The sequence below is a fragment of the Cynocephalus volans genome, chromosome 3 (assembly GCF_027409185.1).
Source record: "Cynocephalus volans isolate mCynVol1 chromosome 3, mCynVol1.pri, whole genome shotgun sequence".
Classification (NCBI taxonomy): Eukaryota; Metazoa; Chordata; class Mammalia; order Dermoptera; family Cynocephalidae; genus Cynocephalus; species Cynocephalus volans.
The window spans coordinates 120,222,925-120,243,329 of NC_084462.1; the positions used below are offsets into that span (position 1 = coordinate 120,222,925).

At 36.8% G+C, this 20,405-nt stretch overlaps 1 protein-coding gene across 15 annotated transcripts in view; it reads right to left on the reverse strand.

The window, feature by feature from the left end:
* The window catches only part of RALGAPA1 (Ral GTPase activating protein catalytic subunit alpha 1), a 236,104-nt gene that overhangs the window by 178,776 nt on the left and 36,923 nt on the right, over positions 1 to 20,405 (reverse strand). For all 15 annotated transcript variants that reach the window (XR_010022974.1, XR_010022970.1, XR_010022972.1 and 12 more), the window contains exons 2-6: positions 12,871 to 12,981; positions 12,228 to 12,277; positions 10,536 to 10,593; positions 3,961 to 4,004; positions 3,104 to 3,281 (exon numbers count right to left, since the gene is read on the reverse strand). Coding sequence is in view for 6 of the 15 variants with exons in the window: in XM_063091099.1 (XP_062947169.1) it covers positions 3,104 to 3,281; positions 3,961 to 4,004; positions 10,536 to 10,593; positions 12,228 to 12,277; positions 12,871 to 12,981 (441 nt within the window). In the remaining 9 variants the exon portion in view is untranslated. The remainder of the gene's footprint in view (positions 1 to 3,103; positions 3,282 to 3,960; positions 4,005 to 10,535; positions 10,594 to 12,227; positions 12,278 to 12,870; positions 12,982 to 20,405) is intronic.

Consider the following 20,405-nt stretch of genomic DNA (forward strand, 5'->3'; position numbering starts at 1 on the left):
GTCTCTCAACAAATATCAGCCAAGGAACTAACCTCACAACAGAGACAGACTTCACCTCTTACATAGTACATGGTATGTTACTTGTACCACTCATTTAAAAAAAATGTTCTTTAAAAATACATTTATCATCTGTACGCTGAATTTCCTGGACCACTCTGTGCCCACAGAATAAACTTTTTGAATGCTTTACTTCGTAAAGCTATAAAAATCCCCTTAAAACCCACTGGAACTCTTCCATAAGAACTTCTTAGTCTCTGTTGGGGATATATAGACACTCCATATTTTCCATGTCTTGCAGAGCAAAACTTCTATTCTCAAAAAGAGAAGGGGCAAGAGTCAGTCACAAACGCATTTGAAGCTAATAATAATAAAAAGAGTCAGGTATAAAAAGAGTAATGAAAGAAAACCTACAGTGATAGGGTTATAGAGATGCAGAAGAAAAATTACTTATAAAACATGTTAAACCCATCAAAATGACATATAATGTAATAAGCAGGCAAAAGTAGCCTACTCATACTGGTTCATTTATAGACTTCATGTCAGCTTGGTACTGTTTCTTAAATTTTGTGCTACAGGTATAGTTTGCTTTACCACAAAACCTAAATTTATAGAAATACAAATTACAAATAAGATAAAGTATACAACACAGCACTGATCATGGACTGAAATGTACACCCCCAAAATTCATATGTTGAAATGCTAACCCTCAATGTAACTATATCTGGAGAGAGGGCCTTTCAGGAGGTAATTAAGGTTACATAAGAAACAGCATGCCTGGGGTTCTAGGGCAGGAGCCAAGGGCCAGTCCTTCCACCCAGAAGCAGGCAAGAAACAGAGCACACCCGGGGTCCTAAGGCAGGAGCCAAGGGCAGCATCCCCTGGAGCACACTGAAAACACCACTTCCACACAGGTGATCCACCACAGCCACTGCCACAAAAACAGCTGCCGCAAAAGTGGCGGACACCACAGCAGTAGCCAGAACTACCACGCAGGCAGCCTGCCAGACACTCAACTGCGTTGACACAAGGAAAGTCACCACCATTGGAGACTGGAAAGAGAAGAGGACATCTCTCTCCTCAAAGCCTGCCCCAGAGTAATAGAAGGAACTGCTCTACAAGATGACCAGACATGAACTCAGAGGTATTAGAAGAAATACGAAAACCCAATAAAATATGACACCACCAAAAGAATACAGTAATTCTCAGACCCAATAGAGCAAGAAACCCTTGAAATGACTGAAAAGGAATTCTGAGCAACAAGCTTAAGGAAACTCACTGAGCTAGGAGAGGACTCAGACCACAGACTGAAATAAGAAAAAAAAAAAAAAAAAAAAAGTCCAGGATATGAGGGAGGAAATTAACAAAGGGATTAATAGCTTAAAAATAATGTAGCATTTTAACATAGGTGTTTACAAGTAAAAATTTTTTTCTAAGCACTGCATGAGCCCCGCATCATACAAATTTTAATATGTTGCACTTTGGGGGCAGGGGGGGGTTACATGAGGTTATAAGGGTGGGGCCCTAACTGGATAGGACTGGTGTCCTTATATAAGAAGAGTAAGAAACACCAGAGGGCTCGCTCTGTGTATGTGTGCATGTGCCCAGAGAAAAGACTATGAATATGTAAGGATGGAAGAAGAAGGTGCACTGTGAAAGTTGAGGTGAGGAGAGAGGCCTCACCAGTTCCAGCCTCTAAAACTGTGAAAAAATAAATTTGTCATTTAAGCCACCCAATCTGCGGCATTTTGTTATGACAGCCCTAGCCAACTAATATAGAACTATATAGGACAAATGTTTGCTTGTGAAAGAAGAGATTAAGAATATACAGTTTACCCTTGAACAGAGTGGGGGTTAGAAACACTCATCACTCCCCCTCACAGTCGAAAACCTATATATAACTTTTGACTTCCCCAAAATTTAACTATTTTTTAAGTAACTACTTCCTTAAGTAGTAGTTGAATTACTGACAGCTTACTAACAACCTACTGTTAAGTAGGCTACTGTTTGGTCAGGAATGTCATGAATTCATTTACTGAAAAAGCTCCATGTATAAGCAGACCTGTGCAGTTCAAGGGTCGACTGTATATAAAAATATATAAATATATTTATAACAAAAAGCAAAAGCACTTTAAGATATTTAAATAACAGTACTAATACATGGATAAGAGAACTAAAGAAGTAAAAAAAGACAATATTAGAAAAATTTAGAGTAAAAAGCACAAAGATTCACTAATGAATGAAAGGAGAAATCAAACTACAGCTCTGAAATTACAAATTAAATCTAAAAATAAAAGTATTATGGGGTATTTATAAAAATTCCATTACATGTAACATTTTTATAGTTATCTACTGCACACACACCCACACAAAATACACTTGTACTTCAATGTACATCCAAATTAACTGCTGGATACAAGGTCATACTAAGAAATAGAAATGAAGATAAATATAAAATACTCTGTATTAACCTCTGATGCTTAGACATCTAGGGCCTTATGTTTCTGGAGAAAATGTCCCCCCAACACCCCCCGGGAGGGGGCGGCTAGCCAATCCCTAGACACAGTCTCTGTGGGCATGCCTTTCCTATGCAAACCAACCAATCCAGAGCCCACCCCCCACCACCTCCTCTACACTCACACTCAGGGCCACTACTCCCTAGTCCTTATCACCCCTGGGCAAGGTACCAGACAACCAGGGACAACCCTTGTGCCCTAGAGCCCAATGAAATTATGAAATTATTCAAACTAGCCAATCCTAAACTTCCTTACCCTGGCTTGCCTGTTCCTTCCCAAAGAAACCACAATAAAGGCCTTGCCCATGTTTCTCCCTGTTCCCTCTGCTTTGTGACCCACCCTGGTGCTTCTCCATGTAGCCTCCATGGCATTGCATACCCCTTCCTCTTGAGAACTGTAAGTAACAAAGGATCTTTTTATCAGCTCTCTTCATCTATTGGCCTCACCATACCTGAATAATAATAAAATCTACATTTTAAAACACTGCCTTTGATTACCCAGTTAACAAATGTTCAGACATTTAAAAAAATACATTAACAGCTACACAGAAAACTTTAAAATACTGATTGATAACATCTCATGAATCTTACTCTCTTGAAGGTTGAGTGGAGGATTAATGAGATTATCTAAAGTTCGAGGTCCATGTTCAGATTGTGGTGCTGAAAATCCAGGGATTAAGCATGAAAACATCCAAAGCTGTTCTTTGCTACAGTTATTCTGAAGAGCTTGCAACCATAATAAAAAAAGACGAACACCTTCCCGCCTAATCTAAAATAAAAAAAAATACAACGAAAACAGTATTTTTATTTATAAATGGAAACACTTTTTTTAAGAACAGAGATCTCCTGAAAATGATTACAGAATGACACTTTGCAAAAGAAATTAAGGGAGATGGGAGAGGATAAGGGACAGCTACTTTGGCTTTTTACTGTTATCTAAGCACCTAAACAATACCCCGTACATAGAAAACAAATATTTGAATCAATGAATGAAGGTTCTTCCAGCAAGGGAACAGGAAAAGAGAGAGAGAGGAAAATTCAATCTCTGACGAGCAAAACACAATGTTCTTCACTAATCTAACCTCACTGGTAGCTTTGGAAATTACCCCATCAAAGCTTTGTTAATGGGTACTGTCAAAGCTATTCAACTGCTGCCACTTTCATGGTTTAACCAGATAACAGGAGAAAGATATAGGAAGAAAAATATTCCTTTGTACTATTGGACCCAAGCCTTGGTGCCAAAAGTACCTATAATATGTGACTTTACCTAACGCACAGCACGATGCTTGTAGAATGGGTAGATTCTCTTAACACAGCTCAATGATTAAAAAAAAAAAAAAAAAAAAAAAAAATTTATATATCCCCTACTTTCCTCTCTACAACTAGTGGCATGTATGTTCTATCCAGTTCTTTAAAAGTCATAGAGAATAAATATAGTTATACTATACCTTTAAGGAGTTTCCTGTGTGTAGTAGTTTCTTTAAAATCAATCCTGGAAAAAAAAATATGATTTTAAATATTCACATCTTATCTATTTTTGAATGTCAGAGTTCTCGGTCAGACTTGAAAACACTTTTAAACAAGTCCTTGGCAACCTCCAAATTGTTCTTGGTGACTTTGATATCCCTCTGGCCACATTGGAGACCAGAGCAACATATAAAAAAATCACCTTTTCACTACATGGTTTATTGCAATTAATCATGACTTATTTTACTGACAAAACCTAGGCCCCAAATTGCATTTAACCCAACAATCTATTGTGTATCTCTTATATCAACTAAGAATATAATTAAAAAATACTTTATCACTAATACAAATAAAACCCACTGTAGAAAATTTTCATTTAGTTAACCACATGAACATCCATAACTCTAATACTTAATAACAAATATTTCCATTACACTAATTTCTTTTCATGTCTCAAAAAGTTGTCAACATTCCTTTTTTCTTTTAAAATATGAAATATTTCAGGGCCAAGCCCGTGGCGCACTCGGGAGAGTGCGGCGCTGGGAGCGCAGCGATGCTCCCGCCGCGGGTTCGGATCCTATATAGGACTGGCCGGTGCACTCACTGGCTGAGTGCCGGTCACGAAAAAGACAAAAATAAATAAATAAATAAATAAATAAATAAATAAATAAAATATGAAATATTTCAAACCCACAATAAAATACTAAAAATAACATTAACGAAGACCCAGAGGCCACTAATCAACTTGAATAAATCTAAACCCAAATCATTTTCTTCCTTTCTTCCTCCAGAGGAAACCATTATTCAGATTTTGGTATTAATCATTTCTAAAAATATTTTTATATTATTACTACTTATTTATAAATACATAAAAAATTTAGAATTGGTTTATGTATTTAAAACCCTTTATAGATGGTATCATACAAAACAAGCCATTTGTAAGTTGCTTTTCATATCTAACATTAGCTTCTGAAGTTTATCTATACTGATCTATGTAGCTCTAGTTAATTCATTTTAACTGGTATATACTATTTCATTCCATAAATATACCACAATTTATATTAGGACATTTGGTTTGTTTTCAAATTTTGATATTACCATAGTAAATATTATAGTAAATATTATACCAAGAATACCATAATAAATTTTTTTTCATAATTGCTTGTACAGATGTGAGGTTCCCCAGAATATATATATAAGCAAGAAATTACTTATTTTCAACTTTACCAAATATTGGGAAATTCTCTCCAAAGCAGTTGTGACAATTACCAGTATAATAAGCTGCATATGGAAGTGCTCTGATAATACATTGTTGGCAGCACAAAACACTGACAGATGCTCTAATATTTGACAATCTGATGAGTGTTAAATATCTGAATATTGTTTCCATTTGATGTTTCCTAGTGACATTGAACATCTTTTCATTTGGCCATTCAAATCGCTGCAAATTGCCTGTCATGTCCTTTATACATTTTTCAAATGGGTTCTCTTTTTTTAAAAAAAAAAATGAGTTTCTTATATATACTGACTACTAATTCTATGCCAATTCTATGAATTGGAAATATTTTCTCCCAAATATCTCAGTCATGTTTTTGTTGTTGAGTGGAATGGTACTAAAGAAATCCTTCCACACCTTAAAGTTACAAAGATAAACCAAATATTCTCTTTAAGTAGGTTTAAAATGTTGCTTTTCACATTTAGGTCCTGAAATCCACCAGAATTTATTTCTGTGTGTGGGAGGAATAGAATTTGTTTTCTTCCAAATGGACAGCCAATTGTAGTACTAACTCTTTCAGGGTTTATAATGTTCAAATAAACTGAAATGTAATTGTTACCATATTTCAAGTTTCCATATATAAGCCGAGGTCTTCGGCTGAGCTCAATGTCATTTTCACTAATCTTTCTTTAATCTTTTTCAGGTCCCATCCTGCACCAATAACACTGTCTTTATTATTATAACTTCATAATATATCTTGTTATTGGGTATGGAAATAACCAACACCACCACCCTCCTTCTCTGATTTGTTATCCTTCCAAATGCTTTGGCATTGATTTTCCATATACATTTTAAGATAAACTTGCTGGGATACATTAAAAAATTCCTACAAAAATTTTACGAAAGATTTATTATCTTTATACTATCAAGTCATGAATACTGAACAAGATTCCATTTATTCAAGTCCTTTCTTGCTCTTCAATAATTATATTACTGCCATACATTAATCTAATATTTTAAATGACTACAGAATTCTTTGCAAGCACACTGGAACATTCTCCAAGAGAGACTATGTTCTGGGCCAGAAAACACCTGGATAACTTTAAAAAGAATACAGTCATGTAGAGTATGTTTTCTGACACAAAGGATTAAGTCAGAAATCACAAAAGAAAGAAATCTATGGAAACAGCAAATATTTGAAAAATTTTTAAATAAAAACACTTAAATAACCTATGGGTCAAAGAAGAAACCAAAAGGGACATTTAAAAATATTTTCAATTTGTGCCCATAAAAGGAGGAAATTTTATGTCACATGATGACACCTCAGGTACCTTCACTTAAAAAGAAATTGACATATAATAAGGGTTGAAAGAATTGTGTATGTCATTAACATAGAGCTTGATCAATTATGATACAGGGAAGAATGCATTCATCATTCATGCTGGGAAACAGCTCAGTGTATAGTCAAGTCATTGTCCTCATTTTCCTTAATGCTACTCTTTTCTTCCTCCTTAAGGCAACTAGGTACTATAATATCAAAGTTAGCCAATGTCTGAACTTTATATAAATAAAATTATATGACATGTAAAAAAAACCCCCAAAATATTTTAAACTGAATAGTAATTAAAACACAATATATTAACATATATACGATACAGCTAAAGCAAAGCTTACAGGGACATTTATAGTTTTAAATGCCTCTATCAGAAAACAAGAAAGGCATCAAATTAATATCCTATGCTTACATTTTTAAAAACTAGAAATGGAACAGCAAATCAAACCCAAATCAAGCAGAATTTTTTATAAAATATAAAAGTCTAGAATGGAAATTAATGAAATAGAAAGCAGAAAAAGTATAGAGAAAAATCAATGATACCAAAAGTTAGTTCTTTGAAATGATCAACAAATATGACAAATGCTTAACCAGACTGGCCAGTAAAATGAGAGAAGACACAAATTACCAAAATCAGGAATTAAAGAGGAGACATCATTACTGACCCTATAGGAATTAAAAGGATTGTTACAAGGGAATAACCTGAACAGCTTTATACCAATGAATTAGACAACCTAGATGAAACAGACAAATGCCTAGAGAAAAAAAATTATCAAAACTGACAAAAGAGAAATATAAAATCCGAAAGACCTGTAACAAGAAATTGAAACAATAATTAGAAAAGTCTAGGTTCAAATAGCTTTGCTTTTGAATCTTATCAGATACTTAAAGAAGAAAAATATTACCACTCATTCACAAACTCTTTCAGAAAATAGAGGAGAGACAACTTCCCAACTTATCTATGAGGCTATGGTTATCTTGGTATTAAAGCCAGATAAAGACATGACAAGAAAATTACAGAGAAATATCCTTCATAAACACAGAGGCAAAAATCTTTAACAGAATATTAGCCAAGTGAATTCAGCAACATATAAAAAGGACTATAAATGGCAACTGAAAGAGATTTACCTCAGGGATGGAAGAGTGATTTAACATTTGAAAATCAATTAGTGAAATTTATAATATTAATAGAATAAATAACAAAGCCACCAATGACACTGACAATGATCATAACAGATTCAGAAAAAAGCATCTGACAAAATACAATGCACATTCATGATTAAAAACTCTCAAAAACTAAGAATAGAAGAGAGCTTCCTCAACATGATAAAGAGCACCCACAAAAACACTATAGTTAACATCATACATAATGGTGACTGACTGCTTTCTCCCTAAAATCAGGAATATCGTAATGAAGTCTGCTGTTGTTACTTTTACTCAACATTGCACTTGAAGCTATAATAAACAAAACAGAAAGAAAGAGAAACGAAAGGTACCAGATTAGAAATAAAAAATTAACTGTCTTAATTTGCAGATGACATATTCCTATAGCAGAAAATCCAAAGGAATCTATAATAAAACAAATAGAAAACAAGTTACATAACATACTACAAACAATACAAATGTCTATTAATTGGTGAGCAGATAAACAAAACATGGTATATCCATACAAAAGAATGCTATGCAGCAATAAAAAGGAATACTGATATATGGTATAACACAAACAACAAAAACTTATGGTAAGTGAAAGAAGCCAGATACAAATGACTATAAATTGGCTGATTTCACTTATATGGAACATCCAAAAAAGACAAATTGATTCAGGACAGAAAACAAACTGGTGGTGGAAACAGGAATTGACTATAAATGGGCTTGAAAGAATATTTCTGGCTGATGAAGATGATTAAATCTGGATTGTAGTGACTGTATCTATTTACTAAAAATCATTGAATTGGTTATTTAAATGGGGAAATTTTATCTATGTAAATTACACCTCAATAATGCTAGTTTTAAAAAATCACCTAGAGTCATTGATTTATTTTTCTTTATGCATGTAGTGGATTGAATTATGTTCCCCAAAACTCAGAGGCTTGAATTGTGTTCCCCAAGTTTTTATATATTAGAAACTTGGTCCCCTCTGTGACTGCTAAGAGGGTGGGAAATTCTATATGGTAATTGAAAGGTGGAGGGTTGAAGAGGTGATTAGATTTTAAGACCATGACATAGTGAATGGATTAAAAATGGTGGTCAGGGGCATGGTTCTGAGGGCTTTAAAAGAAGAAAGAGGAGAGTCTGTCTTTCTCTGTCGTTAGCTCTCTGCTCTCTCTCTGCTTGCACCATCTTGCAATGTGAAACCACTGGGTCACTGTTGCCACCACCAAGGCTCTCAGCAAATGTGTTACCTGGACTTTGTACTTCTCAGCCTCAGAAACTGTAAGCAATAAATTTTGTTTTCTTTATAAATCACCCAGTTTCAAGTATTTTGTTATAAGCAACAGAAATGGATTAACACAATACACAAGATAAAAAAGAAAGGAAACAGAGTGTAGGATTCTTCTGAGAGACAAAGAAAAAATGACCATTTATGTATTTTCTCAACTTACAAATATTTATTGAAATACTGATAATCATGACAAATAGGTAACCTACAGGTCCATTGGAGATTAAAGGCTACATTACTCAGGAGATATAATAAATCTTTTAAGTTCATGTGTTTCAAAAAAAGGTTTCTTCATAGACCACTTTCAAGGACATTTTTACAATTATGAAATACAAAATAGGATTTCACTCTTCTATTGAACACCTTTATCATGTGCTTATTCACAATTCATGTCTTCTTTGGTGTAATGTCTATTCAAATCTTTTGCCTATTTTAAAAACTGACTTGTTTGTTTTCTGACTTTATTGTGTTGTAAGAGTTCTTTACATATTATGGATTACATCATTTTTTGTCTCAAACTCTACCTAAAAAAATTTATTCTAAAAGGCTTTACTATTTAGGATTTTGTCTTTTTTTAGCTTTTGCATCAATGTCCAGAATCCTTCTTGTTCCTGGAACTGATAACTGGGATGGCCTACCATTTCAAAGCCTCAGAGAAGATTTCAATTGCTAGAACTGATTAGGAAAATTAGGGTCTAAATAAATCTATGACTCTCTTTTTTAAGAGAAACAAATACAGCTTTATAAATGAATATAAGGTCTATAACATTCTACTTTAATGATGTAGATCTAGTGGCTGAAAATTCCCCATGAGAAAAGGGGCATGAGAATTGCTAGCAATCAACCCTGACAACACGAAAACACTGAACCAAAGCCAACAACTGCCTACCTGCAGACTTTTTTAATCTGAGGGGGGAAAATAAGTCTTATAATGAGAGCTTGAGAGACCTGTGGTGACACTGACTGTTGCAGAACCAGACTTGAAGTCAGCAATCATTTTGGCTTAGTTCCTGATAACGGAAAATCTGCAACCTTCTACCTACTTGGTCTCTGATAGTAATCCACAGCAGGGTTTTACTTTTCTTTCAGCTCTGTTTCATGAGCTGAGCAGCCTTTTTTTGGCCTTTCAAGCAGTAAGCTTAACCCCAGTCCCACCACTCTCTGGCCTTTTTTTTTTTGTGGCGCAAACTGCCAGTTCACACTGCTTGCTTTCAAATCTGGAGCCCACAGCTTCCGTTCTAATTGGCACGTTGCATTTCTCTTCCACTTCTAATCCAAAGAGATATTTATCTTGATGCTGAGTCCCATTTTTGTTGTTTTATAGTTTTATCATCATTGCTAATATATTCGGAGTAAAGGAAAAATGGATCAAAAAAACTTACTATGCCATTTTGACCAAAAAGCCTTCATCTATATACTTCTTTATATTCTCTGTCAATTTGTTCCTGCACACTTTATTTTGTTTTACTAAAGCATAAACTATGAATTCATTTCAGACAACTAGCAACCCATTAAAGAATGTACTATCACTTATTTCAAATGTGAAATGAATATTTAAACTACTTACCAATACTATGAAACTGCCATCGCTGATGAATTCTTTCTGGAAGAAGTTGTAAAATTTTCTAAAAATCAATATGAATAAGACAAAGAAAAGAATGAAAAGCAAGTAATGAGTCCATATCCTGTGAAATGTGAAAAATGAAAGAAAGGGTTTACTAAGTCTTAAGAGTTTCATGTGTAAGAGATAGTATTACAAATACAATATAGTCTTTGTGCTAATGTGATAGTACTGGCATTATTTCAGCAATGTCATGTTGATCTATATTTGAAAACCCCCCAAAACAATAAGCAATACTAACAAAGACTCGGAAGAGGAAATTAACAAAATTTATCTTTATATTAACATAAAAAGTAAGTGTATTTCTCCCTAATGATTAAATAGTAATTCCATTTCAAAATGTTTATTCACTATTCCTAGAATCTCTGTATTGTTAACATCACTGATGAGTTTTCAGTTATTTCAGACAGTATTATTTTTGATATTTTCTCTTTCTTTGAGTGGTTCTTTCTCCTGTTTTGATAAACCTAAGGAAAATATTTTGATTTCATGAAAATCCCATCAAATACCTCATTCATGTGAACCCAGAGGTACTTAGAAGCTATGATGTACATAAGTGTGACAGCAAAATTAAAAAATTTAGGAGTGCTATAGTTAAGCTAACATACGTAGGTTTCTATTAGTAGGGAATAAACACTTTCTTATGTATAATGTTCAAAGTTTTGCCTTTTATTTCCTTTACTATTGTACCTGTGTGGAGTACTCCATATCAACAGCTACCTTACTGCTGAACTATGCTCTCAGTACTCATCCACTTGCTGAATGACATTCGTGTGTATTTAGTCTTACTGCGGCTCTTTCACTATTATCATTTAGTAGCACCACTAATTGAATGCTCATAGGGCCAAACGCTAAACTAGCCACTTTATATATCAGTCTCTCATTAATCCTTGCAAACATCCCAAAAGGAGGGTTTATTATTCTCACTTGACAAATGAAATGGGTTAAATAATGTGCTTAGGTTAGAAAGCTAGAAAGTAGAAGAACAGAGATTTCAACCTCAATATGCCTATTTCCCAAACCTGTGCCTTTATACTATTTTAACTGAAAGATGGTACGCATATTTTATACTTCTCTACCTTCCCCTTGATACACCCTTCTTTAGTCTACCCTATATAAGAAATGATAAAGAAATTATAAAGTTCTTTAGAGATAAATGCTGGTCCCACATGAGATATATAAACTTCTTTACCTGCACCATATTTTTAACATTATATAATGATGCTTTTTATTTCAGAAAGATGAAATCATTTTATGATAAATCCCCTAGGCACATAACAGTTACATAAATATAGCCTTTCAGGCAAGAATGTTTTGGGGTTAAAAAATAATTCTCCACTTGTATAAACCTTCCATGAATTAAAATTTTCATTGTTTACATACACACTGAATAGCAAACTAATTTTGTGGTGTCAAATGCATTAAAACATAATCTGTGCTAAAAATAACACATTATACCTCAAAAACTACAGAATTAGCCAGGTATATTTTTAGGTTAAAAAATCTGATTTAGCTCTTGGAAAGGCTGACAGGTTCACAGTGTTTCATTATATGCTTTATAATTTCAATATATTCCTTTGTATGTTCCAAGAATTATTTCTGATAAAAAGAAAAAAAATTAGATTCACAGGCACTTACCTCAAAAATAAAAAGTATAGCATCCAATTCCTCCCTTTGAGACTTGTGACCTAAAACATTTTTACAGAAAAATATTTTAAACATATCATTTTGTCCTCATTGTTAACATTCACTTAATGAGCTTAAAATATTTGAAGCACTTAATTTTTTTCCCCAAAATTATTTAGTAAAATATTTAAAGCATGTTCTATTCATTGTGTAGACAATATTGTGGCATCTCTGTCTACTCTTCTGAGTAGTTAAATTTAGGCTCTACATATTTATGTCTAAAAACGAATTGCAATATGCTGTGGAGAACTTTAAGCGAGGTCTGAATATGAAAATACGAAAATTACTGCTCATACTTGATACATGTCCCTAGGGCAGAACAAAGAAGGTGAGATGAGGAAACCTGACCAGGGAAAAAGGAAATCTTCGAAGTCTTTGCAAAGTAAGAAGGACAGTAATATTAATCCATTAGCTGTCTTTCACATACATGTCATTAGACCCATGACAATAGTGTGAGAGGGTATCAAAAAGATGTCTGATAAAAAGAAATTAAATAAGAAGAAAATTCTAATGTCCAAAGGCCTCTTTTTAAGTTAATATTCATGACAACTGTTGGAAATACCAACATAAGCCAGAATAGATGTTAACATCTTACCTTTCTGTTTAAGACTAGCTTCAATAGTCACAAAATTTTCAAAGAACACATAGTATATATGTGAAAACTGTTGGTCAAAAAACTGTTTAAGATCAATAGATTCTGCATTCTCTGAAAAATAAACAAAAAGTTTTCAGTGATTACTATTTACATATATGTGAAATCATGTTTAGCAAATATTTATAATGCCAAGTTTCCTTCAAAGAAAACTTGAAGAACTTCTCCTAAAATTCTATCCTATTAAAATATTTGAGATATGTACTTATATATCTATATCCTTGTTCTCACAACTGTAGTATTTAGATTTTAGTTTTAATTTTAAAAGCTAGTCAAGTTAACATAATCTTTGTTTCTTAAAAGAAAACAATGCTTCAGAGATTTATTCAAAAATTAACCATACCAAAAAAAGAAAGATGTACTTTCAATTCACAGATACAGCTTTCCTAATTTCTCCCCAAGACAGTTTAAAATCAGTGTTTCTAAGAATAATTGATGATATCTGAAATGCATTTATTCAGTAAATAGGTATCTAACAATAGGCTTTGTAAATAGGCATTTAAGGATTACAGAGCTTAGGGACACTTATTCTATTTCATGGAATGCTGTGTTGCCTAATTCAAGAATCACACAATAAAGCAAATTGAGATCTTTAACAAAATTTGTTGTATTTTGCCCTTTGACAGTTTGGCATCCATGAAGGGACCTGAAGGAGTCTGCTGATGACTCCTGAGACCCCTTGAGAAATGCAGAAAAGGTGCCACTAACCCCCTCTTTTGGGGGACCACTGTCTTCCTCATGGAACCCCAAGAGCTCTAAGCCCCTCTCAGGTCTGAGCAACTGCTCTCTTTTGTATTTGAGCTCCCTGATCTCTTTGGCTTTTGGGGTACCAAGGGTTAGTGTGTGCTATGAGAAAGCATTTGACCTTCGGGTACCAGGGATTAGTTTGTGTTGTGGCAGGGCACACGACCTTTGGGGTTTGTAGCTGACTATTCACTGGCAAAAAGACTGCTGTTTTAAAGGTAACTGACAGCAGTTACAGTAAGGTTATTACTGCAGAGGTGTAAATTCTTGCTTTCAGAATTCACAGGCATAAGTTTTCTCCTCTTCATTTCTTCTCCTGTGAGCTGAGTTAAGAAACATCATTGGCTAAGTTGGTCAAGGAGATATCAGAGCCAAAGCTATCTTGGCTCTGAGAAAACCAAGATCCAATGTAAGAATGTGTTGGGAAAATAGAATAATTTAATCAAGTCTCCTTGCCTAAGGCACGGTTGGGGATGGTGTGGGTGGAGTTAGCACCATGCGCAGTGCTGCAACTTGGCTGGCATCTGCCACACATGGCCATGCTTTCCAACCTGCGGCTTCCAAGGACCTTTTTGCCAGTTACCTAGCTCATAGACCTGCGTGTGAGGGGTCTGGGGACCCAGCCTGGCATGTGAAGGGATTGTTACCCAGTCTGTGAGTGGGGTGGAGGGGTCTGTGAGCTCCAGACTCAGCCCTAGCTCTACACTTGGCCCAGTCGGCAGGTTTACGGGCAGGTAAAAGAACCCGACAGAATGGAATCCTAATTTCTAAAGATCTAAGTACTCTGCCTTCTGGTATGCCTGCCTTTATCATGTATGAGAATTATGGCCCCTACTGTGGACTGAATGTACCCCCAAAATTCATTGAAGCTTAATCCCCATTTTAACAGACTTAAGAAGGTGGGAAATCTGACTATGGCATTTGAAAGGTGGGGCCTTTAAGAGGTGATTGGGTCATGAAGACTTGCCCTCGTGAACAGATTCATTCATTTATGGTTATCAGGCAGGAGTGGTTCTAATGGCTTTATAAGGAGAACAAGTAAGTATGTGAACTCTGTTGCTCATGACATTCCTAGCATACGATAGATACCCTGGTAGCCACAAGACACTGTAGAGTTCCCACCAAGAAGGCCCTCACCAAATGCATCCCCTAGACCATGGACTTCCCAGCCTCCAAAACTGTCATTTCTTTATGAGTTATCCAGTTTCAGATATTCTGTTACAAGCAACAGAAACAGGACTAATACAGTCCTGGAAGCTGCAAATATTTACAAATGGCAAAAATCTTACTAAAAATAATTCAGAATTATGATGGCCATTATGTAGAATGTTCCAAATGAATATCACTGCACTTTAAGACTGATCTTTTTATTGCCTCTCTTTTTTAATTGTCTCTTTAAAAGGATGTTCACAGAAGACCAAATAAAAAGCCTAAGCTACTAATTGATGAGAAAATTAAATCTACCAACCTTTTTGATTAGCTACTATCCCAAACTGAAGACAAAAAGAAGGCTAGATAAAGTATTTACAAGGGTTAGGCCCTCCAGTGAAGCAGGCAAAGAAAATGCTTTCTTTGCTTTATTAGTTATAGGGCTCTGCCCTGAAGTAAAAAATCTAATTCAGCAATGAGCTAAGTTGAAGAGACTGCCTATGGAACTAAATTGGTGTCCAAAATACAACTTGCTGACACTTAGCTGGCTATTTTAGAACTCTTTGTAAAAGGAAATTTACATCTATAAAGAAAATTTCCTTTTGTAAAGACATCTCCCTCCCTGTACCTATTAAACCACTAGAAACTTTTGCAATGGGGAAGACAATGACTTAAAGTTTACATAAGAAACCTCACCTTTGTTTAAATTGTTTTTTCTGGCCATCTTGTCTCATTTGGGCCTTTACCTATGCCTTTCTTTGGGCAAATAATACTGTAGATCTAAGTTCTGTAAATTGTCTACCTTGTTTTGTCTGGGAGTCATCCCTTTGGAATTACAAATTTAGAGTTTCTGGCTAGCAGTTGCTTGGGGCAATGGAAAGAGTTGGGCAACTGAAGGATTGATAGTTTAATGGGGTACTAGGGGAGAAACTACTTAAAAACTGGCAAGTGAAGAATCTTAGTTAAAGCTGTAAGATCAGCTTCTGTCTGTGTGTCCATATGTCAGTATGTCCATGTGTATTATGTGTGATTATTTCCCTACCAAAATATGTGAAAGAGCTCTAATTAATTGGCTTTTAAAAAAGTAAGCACTTAAATCAAGTATTTTATTTTAAAAAGGAAAAAGAACCTAACTCAAATGCTTTCTAGTTCATGTAACTTGGGCAAGACTAGTTTACTATTTTGGGGTTAATAAAAATAGCTGGATCTTCTGATCAGGAAAACTCCTATGTATTTATTTTAGGGTTCTTGCTTAGGTGGTGACTGCCTAACAATTCACATGCTGTAAAAATGGTTAACAGGTTGTTGGGGGGGAGGGGGGGAGGGAGAAGGGAGGGAGGTTTTGGTGATGGGGAGCAATAATCAGCCACAATGTATATTGACAAAATAAAATTAAAAAAAAAAAAAAAGGATAACAGGAAAATTGAGATGATGATTCGTTTTGTTCAATGTCTCATAGAATTTTCATGAACAGTTTAAGCACAGTTCAAAATATGTATACTAGGTATAACTTTATAAATGAACTATTCAGTCTAAAAAATCTTTTTGGTAAGTAAAACTTATAAGGTGATATTAAGTCGTTTCTAAATAAATTAAAATATTAAAACATTAATTATTAAACAAGTTTAAAGTTTATACACATTGACCTCTTTTTTTTAATATGGCAAAGAAAAGCTATATACATTTGGGTCTGCTATTAAACATGAAAAAAATTGTTCTACGAAGAAGTGCATGTTTCTAGAAATTGAGAAATGTAGATTCATAAAATGTTGGTATGTGACTGTTAGGAAAATAGAACAATTTAATCAGGGCCTCTTGCCTTGGGCCCGGTTGGGGATGGTACAGCATTCTTTGTAAGCAAGCTGTGTGTGGGTAGAATTAGCGTACATGCACAGTGCCGCCACCTTGGCTGGTGTCTGCCTTGGGTTTTGGCCTGGCACACAGCCATGTTTTCCAACCTATGGTTTCCAAGGACCTGTTTGCCAGTTACCTAGCTCATAGACCTGTGTGTGAGGGGTCTGGTGACCCGGCCTGGTGTGTGAGGGGTCTGGTGACCCAGCCTGGCATGAGGAGTCTGGTGACCCAGTCTGGACAACGGGCTTGAGGGTCTGTGAGCTCACCCAGCCCTAGCCCGGCAACTGGCCCAGTTGGCAGGATTATGGGCAGGTAAAAGAGCTCGACAATTGGAGTCATCGGCAGGATTCCGACAGTAACTGCAGTGCTACAACTGGTGCAGTCGGTGCAGGATGCCGACATTAGCCAGTAGGCAGACAATTGGTGTATTCTGAGACAGGATTCTGAACAGGTACAGGAGCCGGAAGCCCTTGGAAAAACGAAGAAATGTGGCTACTTTTGAATATGCTCTGCCCTATGGCCACATTCCTGTTGACTGGGATCTGGTTGCTACTCACTGTACTGCAAGGCAGCATAGACCAGGCACTACAATGGAAAACCCTTCGGGAGGGGGAGGAAATTTGGCTATCCTTGAGCATGTGGTGCCTGGTGGCCACTTTTATGCTGACTGGAGCCTGGCTGCTGCTCACTACACTGCAAACTGATCAAGATTTGCAGCAGAAAGCAGAGTTGTTGGAAGCACGGATAAGTGTCCCAGAGGATGATGTGCAGCGACTGGCCACTCCTGCCTCTCACACCAGGGAAGATGACCAACCCAGTGGTGAGGTGGGGAGACCATGTGTCTCCAGGCACAACCTGTTGTGCACGAGAAATTGAGACAGTAAGGCAGCAGAAACAGGGAGAGCCCCTGGCTGTGCAACTATGAGACGTAGGAGTGGATGGTGTAACATGCCCTAGAGACGATATAGTAAACCCATGTTCCATTTGTCTAAAGGCAAATAGCTTGAAGGGTGCCACTTAAACCCGATGGCCAGCTGGGTGCCGTATAAACCCAAGAAAAGAGTGCCACATGCAGATGGGCAGATGACCCAAGGACGGGTGCCCCTGCAGAATTTCAAGTATGTTTTCACTTGGTGAAAAGGTGGAAAAGTTAGTCTCCATTACTAAGTGCCTGTCTTGGTGGCAGTGGTTACAGGAGAGCCACAGATATGCACAGAGGCAGGGCAGCCACTCCTTGATGGACTAGGCGAATGCGGCTGTTTGAACTGTGGGTGAATGCTGCTGAACTGCCTGAGACTGAGTGAATAGCTGGAGTAAACCAAGTTGACTGAAGTAATTCAAAAGCCAGAATGTGAAAGCGAAGCAGAGCATAAAGATTTGGAACATTTGCAGCCTGGCCATGAGGTAGAAGAGCAGAGAGCAGGAGAAAAACCCAAGGGTGAAGCAGATAAACTGTCTGCTAAAGACATTATCTTGGCGGTGAAACAGCCAGATGTTAAAAACCAGGACAATGGGGAAAATGCCCTAAAGGCATTTGAGAAGTCTGGATGGGTGCCCCACCCATCACAGGCCCTGAAGGCGTTTGAGAAGTTTGGGAGAGCGCCCCTCCAATCCTAGAAGAACTGGGTTGTCCTGGAGGACAGACCTGGGGCGCAGCTGCCCTCAGCAAACTCCTCCCTGCATCCCATCCACTCTGACTGGAGCAATTTTGCCTCAGCACCTCCAAAGAGCAAAAGCCGAAAACCTTGGTGGCGTTCATGTTGTGTTAAGTTTGCAGGCCAGCAGTATGTGAGAGCAGTGAAGGTGTGGCAGCCTCCACCTAGATTTCGGAAGATGTATGAAAAAGCAGAGGGACTCAGGCAGAAAACTGTTGCAGGGGTGGAGCCGCTGCAGAGGTCATCTGTGGAGCAATGTGGAGCAGAAAAGTTAGGCTGGAGCCCCCACAGAGAGCCCCCACTGAGGAAATGTCTAGTGGAACCAGGATGGCGAGACTGCCACCAGGAGCCCAGAACCATTGGGCTGCTGGCAGTGTGCAGCGCCAGCCTGGAAAAGCTGCAGGCACCAGGCAGCTCAACAAGCTGCACTTGGCAGAGCTGTAGGAGTGAGGCTGTCCAATGCTTTAGGGGTCCAGGTGCCCCTGTGTGCTTAATGTTTGTCCTGTGTGGGTTCTGGATTTGTTTGGGGCCTGGTTTTCCTTTCTATTCCTCCCTTCTGGAATGGGAATGTGTACCCAGTGTCTGTCCCACTGTATCTTGGAAGTAGATAAACTTGTTTTTGACTCTTTACAGGGTCATAGCTGGAAGGAGTTTTGCCTTTAGTCTCAGATGAGACTTTGGACTTTTGAGTTGGTGCTGCAACACGCTAAAGACTTTTGGGACTGGGATAGAATGTGTAATATGTGAATGTAAGGGTCATTTATCCTCACTGAGGGAACATCACGGAAGGTTCTGAACACATAGATTTTACAGCGAGAGACCCTGAATGGGTGGATTGTTGGGAAAATAGAAAAATTTAATCAGGCCCTCTTGCCTTGGGCCCATTTGGGGGTGGTGCAGAATTCTTTGTTAATAAGTTGTGTGTGGATGGCCCAGAGCACAGCCATGTTTTCCACCCTACGGCTTCCAAGGACCCATGTGCCAGTTACCTAGCTCATAGACCTGTGTGTGAGGGGACTGGTGACCCAGCCTGGCATGTGAGGGGTCTGGTGACCCAGCCTGGCGTGTGAAGGGTCTGGAGACCCAGCCTGGAGCGTGAAGGGTTTGTGACCCAGTCTGGACAACAGACTTGAGGGGTCTGTGAGCTCCAGACCCAGCCCTAGCCCGGCAATTGGCCCAGTCGCCAGGATTACAGGCAGGTAAAAGAGCTAGACAATTGGAGTTGTCAGCAGGATTCTGACGGTAGCCGTAGCACAACAGTGACAAACATTTCAAGATGAATTACTTCCTAGGTTTTCACAAATTTAAGGTTACTGAGAGTTAAAAATTCTAATTAACATATACAATTAAAACTACTAGAAACAGAACAACAGTTTTGTATGCAAAGTGTAAAAGCAAAGTAAAATGTTTGTTGAGAAATTGTAAAAAGACATAAGGATATATTTTTGTTAAAAAGGAGCAATTTAGTCTAATTCAAAGGTTATTTAAAGATTGTTATGAAATATACATTTAGGAAGAAAATAAAGATGTGGCACATAAGATAAAAACAAAAATTAAAAAAAGAAAAGAAAAGAAAAAAAACCAAGGCAGAAAGAAACCAGTAAGTAGGAGAATTTCTTTTAAAAAGTTATAAGTATAAGGATATATTTTTGGTAAAAAAAAAAAAGAAAAGTTGAAAAGGAGAATAATTTTTTCTTTTAAATGAGAGAGAACTTTGTGTAGTCAAAATGATAAGGGAAAAAGGAAAGTAAATCTTTCTCCTAAAGTAGAATGCTTGTGAAAGGAATTTTATGTGCGATCAAGCTGGCTAAGATGAGGAAATTATTCATAACTTATTCTCAAAATTGACCATCAATATCAAAGTACACTGATGCAAAGCTAGAGTTTGCTCCCCTATGTTGGAACAACAGGGTTTTCTCAAAGCACTGACAGGCTCTTAATAGAAAATTGTGAGAGGTTTTTCTTTACGTTTTAGGTAACAGACCTAAAAAAAGATTCTGTTTTATCAAGACAATTTCTCATGATTTGTACCTTGAAATCTTTTGTCATGCTGGTTTTACTTCATAATGATCTGTG